The 23,463-nt window shown below is 40.5% G+C and overlaps 1 protein-coding gene across 1 annotated transcript in view; it reads right to left on the reverse strand.

Moving 5' to 3' along the window:
• Positions 1–4,184: 4,184 nt before the first annotated feature.
• CES5A (carboxylesterase 5A) overlaps positions 4,185–23,463 on the reverse strand; it is a 30,122-nt gene continuing 10,843 nt past the window's right edge. The window contains exons 8-13 of the mRNA XM_007167575.2: positions 22,430–22,567; positions 20,231–20,236; positions 19,609–19,674; positions 16,719–16,866; positions 4,508–4,580; positions 4,185–4,416 (exon numbers count right to left, since the gene is read on the reverse strand). Coding sequence (XP_007167637.2) covers positions 4,185–4,416; positions 4,508–4,580; positions 16,719–16,866; positions 19,609–19,674; positions 20,231–20,236; positions 22,430–22,567 — 663 coding nt within the window. The remainder of the gene's footprint in view (positions 4,417–4,507; positions 4,581–16,718; positions 16,867–19,608; positions 19,675–20,230; positions 20,237–22,429; positions 22,568–23,463) is intronic.

Genomic DNA, 23,463 nt, shown 5'->3' on the forward strand with positions numbered 1-23,463 from the left:
TGGGTGTAAAGAAAATAAAAGACCTGGACTGTAAAAAAAAAAAAAAAAAGTAAAAAAGTAAAAGTACTCATTCCCAAAGTTACTCATCAAATTATGCCCATAAATATCCAGGAGCACACTATTGGCTAAAGAGATTGTGATATATTCACATTAGGCAGATACGAAAGCTGATTTTTTTCTTCTAGTTTTGTTGAGATACAATTGACATATAGCACTGTGTAAGTTGAAGGTGTACAGCATAATGATTTGACTTATATGTATCATGAAATGATGACCACAATAAGTTTAGTGACAGTCATCAACTCATACAGACACAAAATTAAAGAAACAGAAAACCTTTTTCTCCTTGTGATGAAAACTCTTAGAATTTACCCTCTTAACAACTTTCTTTATAACACATGGCAGTGTTAATTATATTTATTATGCTGTACATTATATCCCTAGTACTTATTTATCTGATAACTGGAAGTTTGTACCTTTTGACAACATTCATACAATTTCCCCTCCCTCACCCCTGCCTCTAGTAACCACAAATACAATCTCTTCTTATATAAGTTTGCTAGTTTCTGTTCGCTCGTTTGTTTGTTTTTGAAGTGTAATTGCCCTACAACACTGTTAGTTCCTGTTACACAACATAGTGATCTGTTATTTCTACATATTTCAAAAAAAGCACCATGATAAGTCTAGTTACCATCTCTCACCATACAATAACACATAATTATTGACTATATTCCCCACACTGGATATTTCACATCCATGACTCATTTTTTTACAGCTGGAAGTTTGTATTTCTTAATCTCCCTCCCCTGTTCTTCTCTTCTCCCCAACTCCCACTCCTCTGACAACCACCTGTTTGTTCTCTGTATCTACGACTATGTTTCTGTTTCGTTATGTTTGTTCATTTGTTTTGTGTTTTAGATTCCACATATAAGTGAAATCATGATATTTGTCTTTCTTTGTATGACTTATTTTGCTTAGCGCAATAACCTCTAGGTCCATCCATATTGTCAAAAATGGCAAGATTTCATTCTTTTTTTATGGCGGAGTATATATATATACTCAGCCATATATATATATACACACACACACCACATCTTCTATGTCCATCTATTGATGGGCACTTAGGTTGCTTCCATATCTTACCTATTATAAATAATTCTGCAATGAACATAGGGATACATATACCTTTTCAAATTAGTGTTTATGATCTGTAATGAGTCTGACCCAGGTCATTTCAAATTCCTGCTTCTGCCCTGGATCTCCAAGCATGTGAAATTTTGTGTGTGCCCTTAAGAATGGAGTCTCTATTTTCCACAGCCCTCTGTCTCTCATGAAAGTTAGACCCACTGGTCTTCCAAGTCAAATGTTCTGGGGGCTCATCTTCCCAGTGCAGGACCCCTGGACTGGGGAGCCCAGTGTGGGGCTTTGACCCCTCACTCTTGAGGGGAACCTCTGCAATTGTAATTATAATCCTGTTTGTGGGTTGCCTATGCAGGGGTATGGATCTTGACTATATAACATCTCTGCGCCTCCAACCCATTCATTGTAGTTCCTTTTAAAGTTAATATCTAATTATACAATATCTTTTCTGCTAGTCTTCAGGTGATTCTCATTGATAGTTGGTCTGTAAATAGGTGTAATTTAGGTGTGCCCATGTAAATAGGTGAAATTGGGATCTTCCTACTCTGCTATCTTGGCCATGCCCCATAAAAGCTGATTTTTTAAAGACCCTCTGGCAACTTGGAAAATACATATGACACATGCTTAATGCTCAGCAGTTCTTATTCAGGGTATGCACTGAACATGAAAAAACTGAAAATATAGATTCCCAGGTCCTACCCAAGAAGATTATGCCTAAGTTGGACTGGGTGTGGAAGGGCATTGGATTTTGGAAAAACCCTCCAAGTGTATTTCTACTTACATCCCATATAAAATTCTGAATTAAATGAAAAAAACCTGGATGCCAACTGTCATTTATATTTCAACTTTAATTTGATAAAACATTTGATTGCATGTGGACAGGAACAAGGAGGGAAGAGGGCCCTGTATCTGGATGAAGTGGATATATGCTCCCTCCTGCAAGGTACCAACCAAAATAAGAACCATATTTGATGACACTAGGACTGCAAGCAGTATATAAATAATGTGTAATTTCATTTAATATAATAATATTTAAAAATATGAGTTGAGTGGTATTTTTCTAGCTGTTCTGTTAGTTTTGCCAAATACCAATGTAGAAATTAGCCTTCTGCAGCTGCAGAGGCAACTGAATTTCCAGCTTGCTTGTATGCGGCTCAGTCCCTCTTTTAAGAGCCATAAAATGTCCCAAACATCACTGATCCATAACTCTCAAAATCACCTAAACTAGAGATAATCCAACAGCTTTGGACCATCTGCTGAGGGAGGCAGGCAGCATGGCAGGAAGAGTCTTGTGCTGGAGAGACAAGAGACTCAAGGCCTGGTGTTGACTTGCTGCTAACTCACAAGTGATCTTGGGTGAGTCCCTTCACCTTTGCAGATTACTGTAAAATGAGAGGTAAGGGGTCCAAACTTAAACACCTTCAGGGGGAAGGTAATATCAGTGAGTGAAATGGGCCAGGACCAAGACAATGGAGAATAGTGAGGACTGGGGAAAGTTGAGAGTTCATGCCTTTGTAAAGGGATAGCCACTCCTCAGCTCCTGCAGATTGTTTTATCAGGGTTGCTGAGAACAGTTATGAAGGTTGTGCACTGCACAAGGACACTATTTCAGAGGACATGTCATTCACATCATAGATGTAGATATTTTCTGTAGAGGGTTTTCAGGAAAGGATACCTTCTAATTTGCACGAAAGTGTTATATGGGCTTTCAGAAGCCCTAGTTACTGTGTGGGAATACAGTTCTAATGTTGCTGGATCTGTTGTTGTTGTTTTTGAGAAGCTGGAAATATGGCTTTTAATGTGAAACGTCCTTAATTTAAAATTAGGTGGAAACTAATTCCAAAACATATTTGACATTGTGTGAGCTAACCAAAACTCTTCTGGGGGTCAGATTCAGGCTATAAGTTGAAGATCTCTGACCCAGAAGAACTGTAAGTTACTGACATTTCAGAGACCCTCCTATTCTATGTACCTCGTGTAATTTTGAAGGAATCAGAAATAAATACTAATTACCTGGGTAAATTATATGGATGTAACAGGAATTATATGGATATAAAAAGTAAAAGTGCATCCTTTGAATGAGGGTATGTATAACATTCTCCCTACTTATCATCTGGTTAACTTTAATTCATCCTTTCTTATTACAAATGTTATTTCTCCAGAGAGAGCTTCCTAAGACTTTCACCTAAATTAGGTTCCCCTCTTACACTTTCTTAAAACACCTTCCTTTACTGAGTGAACTCTTCAACTTTATATCTTAAGATAGTTACTTGTGTGAATGTTTGCTTACTGTCTGTTTGCTCACCATTTGGTGGAGAGTATGTCTTCGTTAACCGTTGTATCCCCAGTGGGGCTACTGCTGGTACATATCAGGCACCCAATGCAGATTTATTGAATGATGGATTAGTCTCCACCCCATCAGTAAAACATCCTTTCTTCTTGGTATCTCTGACTGAACTTGCTGCCTGGTGTTTGACTTCTGCATTCCAGAACTTGGAGGACGTCTGGTTTCCATTTCTGAGCAGGGTCTCTGGTATGTCCCTCTCCCCGACATATCTCCTGAGCCAGAGAAGAGAGCCAGTTCAAGGCAGTGATGTTCAGGACATCCATGCTTGGTTCGTGGCTAAAACCCACCTAGATGGGGGTTGGAGGACTCATAATTCAGGTAACACACACCAAGACATGTTAGAAAGTTCACTTCATCTTGGATGCTGGGGTAGAGGGGGAGAGTTTTCAGCCCATAATTAAATTCTGTTCCCTGTACATATTTTGCATTCTTATTTTATTTTATATGAGTAACAAGATCATTATGATGCCAACTAATAGGCCAGCACTCCTGCGATTTATTGAACAAATCTGGTAGCTTTCCAAGGCAAATTGCATTTTTTGACGTTGAAAATAATTCTTTAAGGATCATCCCCAAGTTCCCAAAACATCAGCTAAAGCAGTTGATTCCATAAAGTAGCTAAACACAGATGAAGCTAATGATTGTGGGAGAAACCGCAGAAGGAGAAGGAAAAACAGAATCACACAAAGATAACCTGTCAAGGAGCAGAAGAGAAAATGAAAGGCAGGAGCAGAGAAAGGAAGGTTAAGAAAGAAAGAGAAGCAAGGAGCGTTCCGGAAGAGGACATCATCAGGGGGAAGGTGTCCGTGCAAAACTCCAGCTCCAGCTCTTTCAGTCTCTGTCCCACGCTCATGTTCAAGTCCAGCTGTAAGTATTCCTCAGTCTGACCATAGGCCGGCCACAGGGGCAGGCCTTCCCCATTAGGATTCCTGGAAGTGAGAGATTTTCAGCCTCAAACACCCGGTGAGATTTTTCATCCTCAAACACCTGGTTATGGAGGAAGCTGGGAGGTTCACTTACCCAGTCTGAGCAAAGTTAGCCCAATATCTCATTATGTTCCTGCTCAGCCGTTTCTCTTCCTCTGTAGCTCCTTCTGAAGGAGATAAGCACAAAATCCCGCTCTCACAATGATTCGCCAGAAGCCCAAGGGGCCTCACATTGGATGAATCACTTTCACACCTTTCCTCCCATTTCATCCTTAACAGCCTACCAAGTCACTGCACTCATCGTGTATTTGCAGATACTGACTTGCCTGAGGAATCATGGTTCCAAATGGTGGAGGCTGAACACACATCTTCCCTGACCATCCAATGCTCTTCCTGCCCTTTCCACGGGACTGCAAGTTCCTTGGGGACAGAGACCACCTCTCTCTCTAGATCAATCAATCAATTATTGTACTTCTTTATTTGAAAATGTAACACTGCTTAAAGCACAAAATTCAAAATGCAGGAAGTATATCTAATGAAAGTAAGTTTTTCCCTGTCTCTTCCCTCTAGTCACCGAGTTACCAGCCTCAGAGGCAACCATTGTTATCACATTCTTGAGCGCACTTCCGAAGGAGTCTAGACGTGCATGAGGGTTTAAGCAGACACTTTTAACACACTTGGTGCTATAGTGGACACACATTATACATCTTTCTCTTTCACTAAAATTGTATCCAGGAGTTAGTTCCATATTGCTGCCTATAAACCTTCAATTTACTGTTCTTTGTTGCTCTATAAATATATAATACATAAATATATATATGTAAATATATAATTCATGTATCCAGTACTGTATTGATGGGTCTTGACGTTTTTTTCAATCTTTTGCTCGTAAAAGCAATGTTTTAGTGTGTGTGTGTGTGTGTGTATATTTTTGCACATGTGGAAGTATAATTGCACAAAAAATCCCAGAAGTTGAATTGCTGGGCTAAAAACTACATGCATTTAAAAAAATTTTTAATTAATTAATTAATTTGTTTATTTATGGCTATGTTGAGTCTTCGTTTCTGTGCAAGAGCTTTCTCCAGTTGTGGCAAGCGGGGGCCACTCTTCATCGCGGTGTGCGGGCCTCTCACTATCGCGGCCTCTCTTGTTGCGGAGCACAAGCTCCAGACGCGCAGGCTCAGTAATTGTGGCTCATGGGCCCAGTTGCTCTGCGGCATGTGGGATCTTCCCAGACCAGGGCTCGAACCCGTGTCCCCTGCATTGGCAGGCAGATTCTCAACCATTGCGCCACCAGGGAAGCCCCATGCATTTTAAATTTTGATAGAGTTTTCCATTGACATATGAAGTTGTCAATTTTCCCCCACCTGCTCAAATACATTATGTAAAATGTTCTTCCCAACCTTGATCTATGAAAAATGAGTCCTTGGTCAAGGTTAGTTTTTAATCCTCTTTGCTATGAGCGAGGTTGAATGGATTTTTATGTTTAAAAGCCACATGTTTCCCTTTCCATAAACTATTTATATCTGTTACCCAGTTTTTGACTGGGTTGTGTTTTTCTCATTGATTTTATGAGCTCTTTAGATATCAAGGAATTTAACCCTTTGATACATACATATGTTGTTCATTTTTTCCATTTTTGAGAGTCCATGTGCCCGTCACATAGTACAGGTTCAGTGATGGTTACTGAGTAATAATAATAGTAATATTTCTTAAGCACTCACCATATGATTTATGAGAATTGTTTCATTTAATTCTTATGACAACCTAGGAGGTAGTTCTGTTATTATTGGCATTATAAGATAAGAAAGAATAAATAAAACAATGAACAAACCACACTGCACAGACACACTCTAAAGGAGAGGTTCTGTCCTTTTCACGGAAAGGTTAGCATGAACTGGTTAAGAGCCTATATTGTGCAATTTTTTAACTAAATAGTTTAGTCATAACTCCTGTATGTAGTTCCTATGGTTTTTAAAATTTTGATAACCTCATCTGATTGGCTTATTATTTTAGGCACTGAACAGGTCATGAATTCAGGAATAAATGAGCTAACCTCACCAGAAACAGTTCACAAGCATTTACATTAGATCACCTGGATCCAGACCACTTTCAGCTGCAATTATGAAAAATGTGGTTCTTGCTTTTGAAAGCCCTGGGTGGTAGCCTCACGGGAGCTCTGGGAAGGGCAGGGAAGGTGAGACCAGGTGTCAAAGAGAAGGAAGTAAGTGGTTTGTTTTTTTTTTTTCCCCAAAAAAATCAGATTGCATGAGTGCCCCCAAGTGCCCACCCCTATAGGCTTTAGTCCAGAGAAAAACACTCATCAAGCAAATGTTGGCCCCTCTTTTTCATGGCCCCTTTTTCTGAAACTACGAGTGGAGACATTCTCCAGGGAAAGCTTGTGTCTGTAAACCACCCTGCCAGTCCTCCCATCCCCTGCATAGTGTTGCGGTTGGTGAGGCTTCGTGCTAACAGTGGAGATTCTCATCTTCTCCCCAACTCATCCCAAGCTCGTGTTTTACAATGGTGTGTTAATTTCTGCTTTATAACAAAGTGAATCAGCTAACATATACATATATCCCCATATCTCCTTCCTCTTGCGTCTCCCTCCCAACTTCCCTATCCCACCTCTCTAGGTGGTCACAAAGCACCGAGCTGATCTCCCTGTGCTATGCGGCTGCTTCCCACTAGCTATCTATTTTACATTTGGTAGTATATATAAGTCCATGCCACACTCTCACTTCGTCCCAGCTTACCCTACCCCCTCCCCATGTCCTCAAGTCCATTCTCTATGTCTGTGTCCTTATTCCTGTCCTGCCCCTAGGTTCTTCAGACCATTTTTTTTTTAGATTCCATATATATGTGTTAGCATACGGTATTTGTTTTTCTCTTTCTGACTTAACTTCACTCTTTATGACAGTCTCTAGGTCCATCCACCTCACTACAAATAACCATTTTGAGTTAATTTTTGAATATGGTGTGAGGGTAGGGTTCAATTTCATTCTTTTCCATGTGTTACTCAGTTGTCGCAGCACAATTTGTTGAAAAGACTATTTTTTCCCCATTGAATAGTCTTGGCAGCCTTGTGTAAATCAATTGACCATAGATAGGTATAGGTTTATTTCTGGACATTGATCTGTTTGTCTATTCTTATGCCAGTAGCACACCACCTTGATTACCATTGGCTTGTAGTAAGTGAGTTTTAAAATCAGTAAATATGAGTCTTCCAGGTTTGTTCTTTTTCAAGATTATTTTGGCTATTCTGGGTCCCCTGAAATTCCATATGAATTTTAGGATCAGCTTGTCCATTTCTGCAAAAAAGGAAGTCAGAATTTTGATAGGAGTTGCATTAAATTTGGGAGTATTGCCATCTTAAATCTAAATCTTCCAAACCATTTATTCTTTCATTTCTTTCAGCAATGTTTTATAGTTTTCAGTGCACATATCTTGTACCTCCTTGGTTATATTAATTTCTAAGTAATTTATTCTTTTTGTTGCTATTCTAAATGAAGTTGTTTTCTTAAATTCATTTTTTGATTGTTCACTGCTAGTGTGTAGAAATAAAACCGACTTTTGTATGCTGATCTTGTATCCTGAAACTTTGTTGAATTTATTAACTCTCATGGTTTTTTGTGGATTCTTTAGAATTTTCTACACATAATATCATGCCATCTGTGAATAGAGACAGTTTTGTTTCTTTCTTTCCAATTTAGATTCCTTTTAATTTGTCCTCGCTAGAACTTGAATAGAAATGGTGGGAGGAAACATCTTTATCTTGTTCCTGATCTTAGGGAAAGATTTCAGTCTTTCACCATTAAGTAAGATATCAGCTGTGGGTTTTTCACATAAGTCCTTTGTCAGTTTGAACAAGGTCCTGTGTATTCTTAGTTTGTTGCGTGTCTTCATCATGAATGTGTGTTGAATTTTGTCAAATGCTTTTTCTGCATCTAATAAGATAATTGTGTGTTTTTTCCTGTATTCTATTAATAAGGTATATTATATTGATTGGTTTTCATATATTGAACCATGCTTATATTCCTGGGATAAATCCCAATTGATTATGGTATACAATCCTTTTAATATGCTAGATTCAGTTGCTAGGATTTTGTTGAGGATTTTTGCAACTAGGCTCATATGGGATATTGGTCTATAGTTTTCTCTTCTTGTGATGTCTTTGTCTGGCTTTACTATCAGGGTACTACTGGTCTCATAGGACGAGTTACGAAGTATTCCTTCCTCTTTCACTTTTTTGAAAGGGTTGAGAAGGACTGGTTTTAATTCTTCTTTAAATGTTTGCTAGAATTCACCAGTGAAGACAACTGGTCCTGGGATTTCCTTTGTTGGTAGGTTTTTGCTTACTGATTCAATAATTTCTTTTGTCATAGGTATATTCAGATTTTCTATTTCTTCTTGAATTGGTTTTTGTAGTTTTTGTGTTTCTAGGAATTTCTCAATTTCATCTACCTAATTTGTTGCCATACACCTGTTCATAATAATCCTTTTTATTTCTGTAATGTCTGTAGTAATGCACCCACTTTCATTTCTAATTTGAGTCTTCTTTCTTTCTTGGTCAGTCTGATTAAAAGTTTGTCAATTTTGTTGTTTTTCTTTTACTTTTCTTTCAATAAACACTCTTTTATTTTTATTTTTTAATTAATTAATTTACTTTTATCTTTGGTCGCGTTGGGTCTTCGTTGTTGTGCTCAGGCTTTCTCTAGTTGTGGCAGCGAGCGAGGGCTACTCTTCGTTGAGGTGTGTGGGCTTCTCATTGCGGTGGCTTCTCATTGCAGAGCATGGGCTCTAGGTGTGCAGGCTTCAGTAGTTGTGGCTCACAGGCTCTAGAGAGCAGGCTCAGCAGTTGTGGCACACGGGCTTAGCTGCTCCACGGCACGTGGGATCTTCCTGGACCAGGGATCAAACCTGTGTCCCCTGCATTGGCAGGCGGATTCTTAAACACTGCGCCCCCAGGGAAGTCTCTGTTGTTTTTCAAAGAACCAAATTTTATATTCATCCATTCTCTCTATTGATTTTATACTCTATTTCATTTATCTCTGCTCTAATCTTTATTATATTCTTCCTTCTGGTTGCTTTGGATTTACTTTGCTCTTATTTTTCTAGTTCCTTAAAGTGGAAGGTTGGGTTATTGATTTGAGATCTTTTTTTCTTTTTAATGTATGCACTTACAGCTATAAATTTCTCTCTAAGCACTGCTTTCACCATGCCCCATAAGTTTCAGTATCTTGTGGTTTTGTTTTCATTCATCTCAAAGTATGTTCTGATTTTCCCTGTGATTTCTCCTTTGACCTATTGATTATTTAAGAGTTTGTTGTTTAAAAACTATTTTGTAGCAAAGCACACTATCAACAAAATAATAAGGCAATCCACAGAATGGGAGAAAATGTTTGCAAACCATTTATCTGATAAAAGATTAATATATCTAGAATATGTAAAGAACTCCTAAAACTCAGCAACAACAACAAAAACCAGCTAAATTCAAAAATAGGCAAAGAACTTAATAAACATTTCTCCAAAGAATATACACAAATGGGTAATAAGCACATGAAAAGATATTCGATATCAACAACATCACTAATTATTAGGGAAATGCAAATCATAACCACAATAAGATACCATTTCACACCTATTAGAATGGCTATTACTTAAAAATGATAATAACAAGTGTTGGTAAAAATGTGGAAAACTTGGAACCCTGTGCATTATAAATACACAATGTAAAATGGTGCAGCCACTGTGGAAAGCAATAGGACAGTTCCTCAAAAAATTAAACATAGAATAACCATATGATCCAGCAATTACACCTCTGGGTATGCACCCCAAGAACTGAAAGCAGCAACTTGAACAGATATTTGTATACCAATGTTCATGGAAGCATTATTCACAACAACCAAAGGTGGAAACAACCCAAATGTCCATTGATGGCCGAATGGATAAACAAAATGTGTTATATACATACAACAGAATATTATTCAGTCTTAGAAAAGAATGAAATTGATACATGATATGACATGGATGAACTTTAAAGGCATTACACTAAGTGGATTAAGCCAGATACAGAAGGACAAATATTATACGATTCAACTTATATGAAGTGCCTAGAACAGTCAAATTCATAGAGACAGAAGGAGTGGGGAGTTATTTTTTAATGGGTACAGAGTTTCAATTTGGGATGATGAAAATGTTCTGGAGATGGACAGTGGTATGGTTGCACAATAATGTGAATGAACTTTAATTCCACTGAACTGTACACTTAAAAATTATTAAAATGGTAAAATTTTTGTTATGCATATTTTGCCACAATTTTCTAAACTATAAAAAAGTGCCATTTAATTTATAAATATTTGTGAATTTTCCGGATTTCATTTCATTATTGATTTCTAACTTCATTCCACTGTGGTTGGAAAAGATACTCTGTATGATTTACATCTTTTTAAAAGTTACTGAGACTTGTTTTGTGGTCCAGTATATGGTCTATAGTTGAGGATGTTCCATGTGTACTTGAGAAGAATATGCAATCTGCTGTTGTTAGGTGAAGTGTTCTTTATGTTTCTGTTTGATGTAGTTGGTTTATAGTATTGTTCAAGTTTTCTATTTCCTTGTCTATCTTTTGTATAGTTGTTCTAGTATTGAAAGTGGGGTTGAAGTCTCCAACTATTAATGTAAAACTGTCTGTTTCTCCCTTTGATTCTGTCATTTTTTGCTTCATATATTTTGGGGCTCTGTTGTAAGGTACATCTGGGTTTTTAATTGCTATATCTTCTTGATGGATTCACTATTTTATGCTTATATAATGTGCTTCTCTGTCTCTTTTAGCCTGTAACAATTTCTCTGTAACTATTTAGTCTTAAAGTCTATTTTGTCTGATTTAAGTATTGCCACTACAACTCTCTTTTGGTTACTGTTTGCATGGAATGTATCTTTTGCCATCCTTTCACTTCCAACCTATTTGTTTCTTTGATTCTAAAGTGAGTGTCTTGTAGAAAGCATATAGTTGGATTACTTTTTTTAATCCCTTCGTTCTGTAATCTCTGCCTTCTGAGATCTTAACCATTTACATTTGATGTAATAACAAATAAGGAAGGACTTATTTTTGCCATTTGCTAATTGTTTCCTATCTTTATTTGTCTTATATACTTTTTGTTTTTCAATTCCTCTATTACTGCCTTCTTTTATGTTAGATAAATATTTTCTGGTGTACCATTTTGATTTCCTTACTGTTTCTTTTTACTACATATTTTTAAGTTATTTTAAGTGGTTATCCTGGATATTACAGTTAACAATTAATAATCTATTTCAAATTAATGCCAACTTAGTTTCAGTAGGATACAAAAACTTCCCCCTATATAGCTTTGCACCCTTTATGTTGTTATTTTTACAAATTTCATCTTTGTGCATTGTGGGTCAGTAACAGATTTATAGTTACTGTTTTATGCAGTTGTCTTTTAAATCATATGGGAAAAAAAGAGAAGTTAGAAATAATAAATACATTAATACTTTCTTTTATATTATAAGTAAACATAGCATAAGTAAAGTGGTTACCTTTAATGATGTTCTTTTTTCTTATTGCGGATTTGAGATAATGTCTAGTGTCCTTTTGTTTTAGCCTTAAGGACACCCTTTAGCATTTCTTCTCAGGAAGGTTTACTAGTAGCAAACTCCCTTATTTTTTGTTTATCTGGGAATATCTTGATTTCCCCTTCATTTTTGAATTATAGTTTTGATTGATGTAGAATTCTTTTTTGACAGGGTTTTTTTCCTTTAAGCACCTTAAATATGTCGTTCTAATGCCTTCTGGCTTCCATGGTTTCTGATGAGAAATCACTTGTTAGTCTTATTGAAGAGACTTTGTACATTATTAGTCTCCTCTCTCTTACTGCTTTCAAGAATTTCTCTTTGGGACTTCCCTGGTGGTGCAGTGGTTAAGAATCTGCCTGCCAATGCAGGGGACACGGGTTCGAGCCCTGGTCTGGGAAGATCCCACATTCAGTGGAGCAACTAAGCCTGTGCGCCACAACTACTGAGCCTGAGCTGTACAGCCTGCGAGCCACAACTATTGAGCCTGCATGCCACAATTACTGAAGCCCACATGCATACAGCCTGTGCTCCACAACAAGAGAAGCCACCACAATAAGAAGCCCATGCACCACAACGAAGAGTAGCCCCCATTCGCCACAACTAGAGAAAGCCTGTGTGCAGCAAAAAAGACCAACGCAGCCAAAAATTAAAAAAAAAAAACTCTTTGTCTTTGGCTTTTTATTGTTTGATTATAACATGTCTGTGTGGGTTCTCTTTGAGTTTCTCCTACTTAGGATTCACTGAACTTCTTGGCAGGGTATATTCATGTCTCTTATCAAATATGGGGCATTTTGATCATTATTTCTTCAAATATTATTTTTGTCTCTTTTCTCTCTCCTCTCCTTCTGGAACTCCTATTATGCATATGTTGGAATGCTTGGTGGCATCCCACAGGTCATTAGGTTATCTATTATTATTGTTTTATTCCTTTTTCTTTCTGATACTCACACTGGGTAATCCCAATCGATTTATCTTTAACTTCTCTGATTCTTTCTTCTCTATGCTCAAATCTACCACTGTTCCCCTCTAGTGAATTTTTAGTTATTGTATTTTAAATGCCAGAATTTCTATTAGGTTCCTTTAGCATTCATGTTCTCTTTGAGCAGAGCCTGAGGGTCAGCCAGATGTGAGAGCTTAAGGCCTTCTCAGGCCTTTTCTGAGCATGCTCTCCACTATGGACATATACATGGCTTTCTAGATTCTCAGGAACATGAGGGGGCTTTTCAAGCCTTTATTCTCCAAAGTATCTCATTGCCCAGTCTTTCTTCTTGTCTATTATTTGTTCCGAATTGTTATCCCTGGACCCTAGTGGCACCTGCAGATGTTTATGAAAGATGCCCATCAGGTAGCTGCTTCAGCCCCTGAGAGAGTTCTGAGTTTGGCAAAACAAAAACCAAGCCTTTTGAGCTTAGGTGTTTAGGGAGCCACCACACAGGTCAAAACAAGCAACCACAATTCATTGAGAATAAGGCCCATTCTTCTCCCTCTAGTACTAGGAATCTATACTGTAAGTGTGGGCTGTTGTCTTCAAGACCACCACCTAGCTGGGTACAAGCGATGGTGCAGAGTAAGTTAAAATGCCACGAAGTTCTTTAACTGAAACTTAAGGTTATGTCTTGATGAAATGTTCCCTTGCTTGCTGTAAATTCTCAATTTGTTTCCAGAGTTCTGATAAAGTTGATTCTGACGGTCCTTGCCAGTTTATCCACTGCTTTTGTGGTGGGACAGTCTTTGCAAGTTCCCTACTCCACCATTCCTGCTGATGTTGTTAACAGTGTATTTTGATAAGCAAAAATTTTACTAAAATACAATAAAACCTTTTACATTTGTATCTACAATTTGTCTCAAACTAAGTTTTGTGTATGATGTGAGTTAGGGAGTTGAGGTTCACTTTTTATGTTAAGATATCCATTTATTTCAGCTCCATTTGTTGAACATAATTTCCTTTGCCCACTGAATTATCTAAGTGCCTTGTTGAAAACTGATTAACTGTCCATCTTATGGACTGTCCACTCTGTTCTATTTGTCTATCCTTCAGCCAATAGCAGTCTTTCTTAATTATTATAGCTCAAAGATAAGTCTTGAAATCAGGTGACCTGTAAGTCCTCCACTTTGTAATTCTTTTTCAAAATTGTTTTCTCTACCCCTACGTTTCCAGATAAAGTTTTAGAATCTGCTTTTTCACTTTTCCAAAACCACTGCTGAGATTTTCATTGAGATTGGGATTGTATTGAGTATAGAGATCAGTTTGCCCATTTTATCTTGAATCCATTTTAATCAGACTTTTACCTCCATCATTTCATCAAAATGTTTCCTCTCAAGGTTACCAGTGACCTTCAAGCTGCCAAATTTAAGAGTTGGTTGTTACCTGTCAGTTTAATAGACCTTATAATACAGTATCCTCCCACAGCACCCTGTCACTACTATCCACTACCCTGCTTTATTTTACTGTATAGCACTTATTACCATCTAACAAGTAGGTACTCTATATTTACTAGTTTATTTGTTTTCAGTCTTCCTGATTAGAATGTGAGTTTCATGGTTGCAGGGTCTTTGTTTTGTTCACTGCTATGTCTCCAGGGCCTAGAATAGTATCAGGCATATGGCAGGCCCTTGATAAAAAATATCTGTGAAAAGGAAAGGAAAGGGGGATGGAATAAAGGGAAGAGGAAAGAGAGAGAGAGAGAAAGAAAGAAAGAAAGAAGGAAAGGAGGGAGGGAGGGAGGGAGGAAGGAAGGAAGAAAGAAAGAAAGAGAAAGGGAGAAAGAAAGAAGGAAAGAGAGAGAAAGCAAGAAGGAAGGAGGGAGGGAAGGAAGGAAGGAAGGAAGGAAGGGAGAAAGGAAAGAAGGGCAGGTTTCAGAAATACACTCACACACCTATGGTCAGTTAATCTTTGACAAAGGAGGCAAGAATATACAATGAAGAAAAGACAGTCTCTTCAGCAAGTGGCATTGAGAAAGCTGGACAGCCACACGTAAATCAAAGAAGTTAGAACACACCCTCACACCATACACAAAAATGAACTCAAAATGGCTTAAAGATTTAAATATAAGACATGACACCATAAAACTTCTAGAAGACAACATAGGCAAAACATTCTCTGACATAAATTGAAACAATGTTTTCTTAGGTCAGTCTCCCAAGGGAATGGAAATAAATGAATGGGACCTAATCAAACTTACAAGCTTTTGTACAGCAAAGGAAACCATAAACAAAACAAAAAGACAACCTACGGACTTGGAGAAAAATGTTTGCAAATGATGCGACTGACAAGGGCTTAATTTCCAAAATAAACAAACAGTTCATATAACTCAACAACAACAACAAAAAAAACCCAACCCAACCACAAAATGGGCAGAAGACCCAAATAGACATTTCTCCAAAGAAGACATACGCATGGCCAACAAGCACATGAAAAGATGCTCAGCATCACTAATTATTAGAGAAATGCAAATCAAAACTACAATGGGATACCATTTCACATCGGTCAGAATGGTCATCATTAAAAAGTCTACAAATAACAAATGCTGGAAAGGGTGTGGAGAAAAGGGAACCCTCCTACACTGTTGGTGAGAATATAAATTGGTGCAGCCACTATGGAAAACAGTATGGAATTTCCTCAAAAAACTAAAAATAAAGTTGGCATATGATCCAGCAATCCCACACCTGGGCATATATCTGGACAAAGCTATAATTCAAAAAGATACATGCACCCCTATGTTCACAGCAGCACTATTCACAATAGCCAAAACATGGAAACAAGCTAAATGTCCATCGACAGATGAATGGATAAACAAGATGTGGGGTGTGTATATATATAAATATATAAATACTACTCAGCCATAAAAAGAATGAAATAATGCCATTTGCAGCAACATGAATGGACCTAGAAATTATCATACTAAGTGAAGAAAGTCAGAAAGAGAAAGACAAATACCATATGAGATTCCGCTTATATGTGGTGTCTAAAATATGATAACAAATGAACTTATCTATGAAACAAACAGACTCAGACATAGAGAATAGACATGTGGTTGCCAAGTGGGAGGGGGGTGGGGAGGGATAGAGTGGGAGTTTGGGGTTAGCAGATGCAAACTATTATATACAGAATGGATAAACAACAAGGGCCTACTGTATAGCACAGGGAAGTATATTCAATATCCTGTGACAAACCATAATGGAAGAGAATATTAAAAAGAATATATATATACACATATATATATCTGAATCACTTTGCTGTACAGCAGAAATTCGCACAACTTTGTAAATCAACTATACTTCAATTTAAAAAATAAATAAAAATAAAAATTTTTTAAAAAGAAAGAAGGGCAGGTTTGCTTCCCCACGAGTAATCTTCTCTTTCTGATTGCTCCACTACTCCTTCTAGTTAAGATCTTTGGGAAGACACTTCCGAAGAGGAAGGAAAGTGGGGGCCAGGCCCCAGAAAATATGGAGGGGTAGAACTTTTCTACATGGTCCTGAAGAAGGGGAAGGAATATAAACAACAAGGACTGATCAACATTCCTGAACTCTGAAAGGCAGGGGAACTGCTAAGGTCAGCATGCAGGGCTATATCCCAGACAGCCTTGGGAACCCCCTCTCAGCAAACCATAAACAAAACAAAAGAAGGGCAGAGCAGGTGGACAGTCAGCAGGCGACAGGGATCCCTGCAGCCACCAGCCTTGCAGGAGGAGCGGTGCTAGGAGACTCACCTCTGTGATATTGAGCTGTGACCAGCCCAGGGATCACAAAGAACACATCTCCAAGCAAATCCAGGAAGCGATCTCGTGTATCAATCAGAGAGTGCTTGTTGTAGAAATATTCATTAGCCACAAGGTATAAATACTGGACAGGGATGTGCTGTAAAACATCATGGTTGCAAGAGATCTAGGTCAACAGCAATAGCCAACACACAGCAACAACAGTCAAACATTGCCTGTGCAGGCAAAATTCTGAGTGCTTTACATGCATTGTCTCATTTAATCCACACAGTGACCCTACGATGCAAGTATCAAAATCAGCCCCATTTGACAGGTGAGGGAACTGAGGTTTAGAGAGGTTAAATGGTTTGTCCAAAGTGGTGGAACCATGATTCCTTCACAAGTCTATCTGCATCCAAATCCCATGCTCTAATCACAGTATGCACGCCTCTCTGAAATATTTCAGAAACAGCCACCCCTGGGCAGATCTGGCTACGTTGTTCGTGCGGCCCAGTGCAAAGTGAAAAATGTGAGGTCCTCATTCAAAAACTCTAAGAATTTTAAGATAGTGACAACAGAACATTCAACCAAGTATAGGACTCTTCTAAGCCTGAGGCCCTTTGAACTACACAGGTTGCACACTCCTGAGGCTGGCCTTGCTCCTGGTACCAGCACTGTCTCCAGACCTTTGCTCTTTGATCTAAGCGAGTTGGTCTCTTGGAGTTACCTCTTCTATTAAAAAAAAAAAATTGTTGTTTATTTATTGTTGTTGTTCAACAACAATTGTTGTTCAGAGGTTCACACAAGATACAAAAAGAAAAGCATGCTGCCTGGCACAGAGCAGGCCTTCAGTTCTGTCAGTTCCCTCTGAAACCCATTGCCAAGTCCTTTAACAGAGCATCCCATGCTTTTTTGACCTGACACCAGGCTGCCTCCCAGTCTTCAGTCCTTCAGTGTGGCCCCAGCACAAATGCCAGAGGATGGAAGGGAAACATCATAAAGGTTCAAGGTCTGCCACACTGGTGATGTTCGTGGGAGTCTGGTGCTCTGGGGAACACTGGGAGAAGTTACTGCACCTCAACCCCCTAACACTAAGACAGAGGCACAGCCCTTCATAGGTTTCTTTGGGATTTGGAGGCAGCGTATACCACGCCAGGGAATGCTGCTTGGACACATTCACTGGGTCCTCTGAAGGCCAACTGCTTTTAATCAGGCCCAGAGCAAGTAAGGGCTCTGCAGCAGGTCCAGGTTCTGGTGCAAGTTCTCCTGCGTGGTCCATAGGACCAGCAGACACCTCGGTGCTTGAGGTATCCAAGGGGGGTACATATGCCATGTGGAGCCTCTGGCGAGCCCCAGCTGGGCAGTCACAGTGCAGACCCCTAGGGTTCTGGAGCAAAATTATGGCTTCTGCATGAGAAAACTACTTACCATTTGGAAAGTACTTCCTGCCTTGCTACTGGGAGGAAGAGAGACTGCGTGCCCTTCCGGGCCTCCTGCAGCTTCCCACACACCTACTTCCCACCCGCTGGGACCTAGCTCAAGATACCTTCTCCTCTTGAAATGCCCTCCTGCTCAAATGTTCCGCTTCGCTAGGGCCCAGATCAACGGCCTCCTCCTCCATGAGGCCATCTCCAATCCAGCCTGAGAAATTCTTCTGTCCAACATATTTTAAATATCTGAAACCTTCATCCCAACTCTCATCACCAGACAACCAAGACTCACGAAACATCCCCTCTAAGCCTTAGGACCTGATGGATCCCTTGCCTTCAGTCTGGGCCACTCTGCAGCCACAGGGCTATTTCTAAAGTGGAAGTCAAAGCATGCTTCTCTTTTTCTGTTCCCAGTCCCCAGAATAAACTTTATATTCCTTCCATAGCATGAAACAGCTGCCAGCATCCTCCCCTGCTGCAGCCAACCTCTTCCACTGATCTCTTTACGCTTCTCTGCTCCTAATTGGTCCTCTCAGCCCCTCCGGCTCCCCTCAGTCCTGCTCCTCCATTAACCAGACAAACTTAATTCATCCTCCAAAGCCTTCCTCCCCGAGGAAGCCACCTGCTCCCTCCTGCGGGCACCACAGGGCCTCGAACACATCTCTGCTCTGGTGTGTACAGCACTGTACCAAAGTGCCCGGTCATGTCCGTCCACCGCAACAGTCTCTAAGTCCCTCAAGTGCAGGGGGAGTGCCTGCTTATCACTGCACCCAGTGCCTCGGGAAGTTCTGGGGCATGTGGACGCATAAGAAACATTTGTTCAATAAAAAATGAATGAAATGAATCTGCCACAAAATGCACACTGAATAAATGTTTATGGAAAGAAGAAAGGAAGGAAGGAAAGAAATCCATCTCTATATCCTAGTGTCTAGGATAACTATATCTCCAAATCCCTAGTGCAGGGAGTGAGTGAGTAATGGTCCTCGGTACTGCTAGAACCTAGTACAGTGCCTGGCTGGTATGTAGGTACGTAGTGAATATGGGTCCCTAGTCCCAGTGGTTTTCAGAATTCAGAACTTTTCCGTTCGTAGACAGATAATTCAGTACATATGCTACATATTATGTGATATGTTCAGGGGTGGGGGGGGCGGGGCAGCACCCCAGACCCCATATTAATATGCCCAAAGAGAAACATATGGTGGGATAAAGTGAATGAACGTATAGCAACAATAAAGACCAATGGCTACATATCAGTCTAGGTCAATTTTGGCTGCCATGTAGGTCACAAGAAGCCTTTGGGTTGTCAGCGCGATTTGGATGTTGAGATTGTGGATAAGGGATTGCAGAACTCTGCTTAGTAAAGATCTACTAAATGAATGAATGAGGAAGATCTGTACCCCCAGTGCTACCCCTGTGTGTGACCCAAGGAGGTTTGTGAAATGAATGGATCTTGGAGAGTCAGGCTCACTTACCAGGATTGAGTGTATCAACTGCAGGGCGAGGGACTTGTTGGAGCCCCCGAGGATCTCAGGAAACTCCTTCGGTGGAAAGAAGCAGGTGCCCCCTCTGTGAGCATAGCAGGTCATCTGAAGGGAAACTGGTCTCCCCGAGGGCCCAGGCACCCGCCTTTCAGAGGGGAGGCTGGCAAGAGCAGGAACCCTTTCAGCCCGCAGGGGTCCATGTGTAAGGAGCAGCCTCAGTGGGTTGGTTGAGCAACGAAGTTTCTTCTCCTCACATTTGATAAGAGGCAGCCATTCCCTGTCATAGCTGCAGTCTTGTGGGAGCTGAGTGGCTGCCCTGTGGAAAGGCCATGTTATGGACTGAGTGCGTCCCCTACCAAATTCCTATGTTGAACACCCAGAATGTGACTGTATATGGAGAGAGGGTCTTTAAAGAGGTCTTTAAGCTAAAATGAGGATGGTAGGGTAGGCCCTAATCCGGTCTGATTGATGTCCTTATAAGAAGAGGAAATTTGGAAGTGCAGAGACTCCAGGGGTGCGCACGCATAGGAAAGACCTTGTGAGGACACAGCAAGAAGGCGGCCACCCACAAGCCATGGAGGGCGGCCTCAGAGGAAACCAAACCTGCTGGCACCTTGATCTTGGACTTCTAGCCTCTAGAACATTGAGAAAATAAATTTTTGTCGTTTAAGCCACTAGTCTGTGTTATTTTGTTATGGCAGCCCTAGGAAACTAACACAGGCCACTTGGCTTCAACAGCAAGTTAAAAGAGAGGTTGAAAATCTCAAAACTAGTGGTTTATTTACTGCTCTCTTTCTAAGGACCTTTGTCATTAGGGTCTCAGAAGCCAGCAGTTGGCAGGGGCAGGCAGCTTAGTGAGGTTGCAGAGAGGATGGTTAAAAACACAGGGGCTGCTTGGTACAGAGTAAGAGCTACGAGCAATTATTTTTAAAATGACCCTTCCCTAGCCAATATCACAGCTTAAAAACATGAGGGGGTAGAAGTAGTATTCACTTGTCAAATGAATTTTTCTGGTACATTTTCTGCTGAAAATCTTGGGGTAATGAGTCATGACAGATATTTAAACATATCTGTCTTCTCCCAGAGTCACTGAAATAATCCACAAGTACATTTTAACTACAAGAACCCTCTCTGTACGTTCAGGAGCTAGGATTGGTTTTTGGAGATTTCCTATGGTCTCAAACAACCAGCAATGGTCACACAGAATGACAGCACCCATGCAGCCTCTTGTGCATGCAGACCTGGGCACCAAGTTCTGTTCTCCCACTTGAATAATTCCAATATCTAACATTTACTGAGCACTTAGACTATATACCAGGCTACCTGATGTGTACCTGTGAGGTGGGTAATAACATTAGCCCTATTTCATAGATGAGGGAACAGAGGTTCAGAGAGGTTACGGAGCTCCCTAAAGGTCATACAGCAGGTAAACAGAGAACTCAGCATTTACAGGCAGAGCATAAATACACAAAATGTATACACTGCTGTCTCCTCTCTAGCTAGGAGACTTAGGAAAGTCACATTAGCCTCTTTGAGTCTCAGTTTCTTCAGCTGCAAAATGGGGATAATAATGCCTGTTTGCAAGTTGTGCAGACAGCATGCACTTGGCTTATGGAAGGCACTCAGTCACAGTGGTTATGGTGGCATGGCTATTATCAGTAGCAGCTGCCTTCCTTTTTCTAGCACAGATCCAGAAAGCATTAAAAGACCTAACTTAAGCCACAGCCTGTGACTCAGTTGCCTCACTTACAACGAGGGAAAAAATCCCCAACCCTACTTACCCCGAAACATTGCTCTATGTGTCAAATTAATAATTACCAGAACATGCCTTTAACAGCTCAGTGAACTCAGGGTTCTGATTCTGATTCTAGAGTGTCACCAACTAGCCTTGTAACTCGACAAACTTCTGTATTTCATAACCTCACTTCCCCCAGCTTGAAAGGTAGAGGTTGGTCCGCAGAAGTGAGCTTTGATATATTAAGAATTGAGCACTCTGCTCTTCTGAGGACAGACGAAAAGCTTATTTTGAATGGGGAGGGTCTTCTCGAATTACAGGGTCATGAAATCATGGCTCCTACTCAGCATTCAGGCCTCAGCTCAAATGATCCCTCCTCAGAGAAGCCTTTCCCAACCCCTGCTTCCCTCCCTAAAGAAGCCTCCTCTTCCCAGTTGATGTCCTTCATAGCACTTAGACTCTCTGAAACCATCCTTTCAATCTTGCATGTCACCCGTCTCTCCCCTTGTGAATGTAAGCGGGCAAAAAGCAGGAACCATGTGACTTGCTCACTGCCGAATGCTGGTTTTTTATGAGTGCAGGGCACATAGTAAATGCTTGGTTCATACTTGTTGAATGAATGAAACAATTCAATAATCTTGCAACTTGCACTGCCTTAGAGAGCGTTCTTGGAAATCAAATACCAGAACCAAGGCTGGACGTGAGAGTGTAAAGGACTGAAGGTTTCTAAACCTGTATGAATTTCACCTTTGAGGTAGTAGCAGTGTCTATTTGAAACAATCGTTTGTAATGTTTTGAACAAAGTTCAAATGGGTCCAATCCTCTCTTACTTTTTAGTAGAGTTGTTTCTTTAAACCTATACGAGGAGCAGGGTGGACACTTGCTACGGCTGCCCCCAATCCGCAGTTCTCCTCCTTCAGAGAGAGGAAAGATGAGAAGTACGCCCAAGCTGTGTACTTGGGTGAAGGGCTCCAGCCCTCGTAACGCTGGGTGAAATCTGTGGGCGTGCCCAGTGTGAGCAAACAGCTGCCTCGCTGCTGAGGGAGCAGAAGGAGGCACAGCAGGAGTTCTTACCACGGGCAGCGGGAAGCCACACTCGTGGTTATTGACTCCGATGACAGAAGGAACTGGCTTAAATGATTTTTGAGCCAATAGGTCTAAAGGGTCATGAGGAGAGAAAAAGCCATCAACCACTCGAGTGAAAGACTTGGTTTTCTGAAATAAGGAAGAAGAGAAAAATCGGCAGCTGTTTCTCTTCACGAAATCTGCTGTCCCCAAACCCTAGCCTAGCTGAGCCAACCCACTATAGCAAAGGGCATTAGGAAGGGAAAAATAAGCCACTCTTGGCCCATCCCAATACATCAGTGCTGCCTGGCCAGCTCTGCCATTCACTTAGGCAAAGGGGCTCAACTTTTCTGGGCCTTAATTTCCTCATCTGCTAAATAGGGATAATAATAGTAATAACCTAAGAAATATAATACCCCTGCACAACGGTTCTCAGAGCATGGCTCCTGGACCAGCAGCGTCATCGCCTGGGAACTTGTTAGAAATGCAAATTCTCATGCCCCATCCCAGACCTGCTGAATACAAAACTCTGGGGGGTGCAGCCCAGCAAACAGCCCTCCAGGGGAGTCTGATGCATGCTCAAGTGTGGAACCACTGGCCAAGCGCAGTGGGCAGAGTGGTGAGGGGAGGGGATGGCCAGGGTAGTGTGGGTTCGTGTGAGCGTCTTCCTGAGACATCTTCCTCAGCACTGGGCCTTGGATCTGGATGGATATTTCTTGGGTCTTAGGAAGTAACACCTGGCTCTATTCACGATTTTTTTTAGGTCTCTGTTCTGGGAGTGGGGGTAGAAGGGAGCACACAAAAGAGCTTTCACACTACACTGGGTCAAGAACTTATTACCCATTTCCTGGACCCTAGTAAAACTCACAGCAGATTCTCAATCCATGCCAAATAACTATTTAACAAATGTTAGAATCGAACAGGTAAGGACCTAATTCTCTCAAGGACTACCAGAGGGTCTCAAGATTGGAAGATTAGACATAAAAGATCATCCAGTCCAATGAATCACCCAGTGATTGAAATTCGTCAGCAGTCATGTAGACCCT

Source organism: Balaenoptera acutorostrata, chromosome 19, assembly GCF_949987535.1.
Source record: "Balaenoptera acutorostrata chromosome 19, mBalAcu1.1, whole genome shotgun sequence".
NCBI lineage: Eukaryota > Metazoa > Chordata > Mammalia > Artiodactyla > Balaenopteridae > Balaenoptera > Balaenoptera acutorostrata.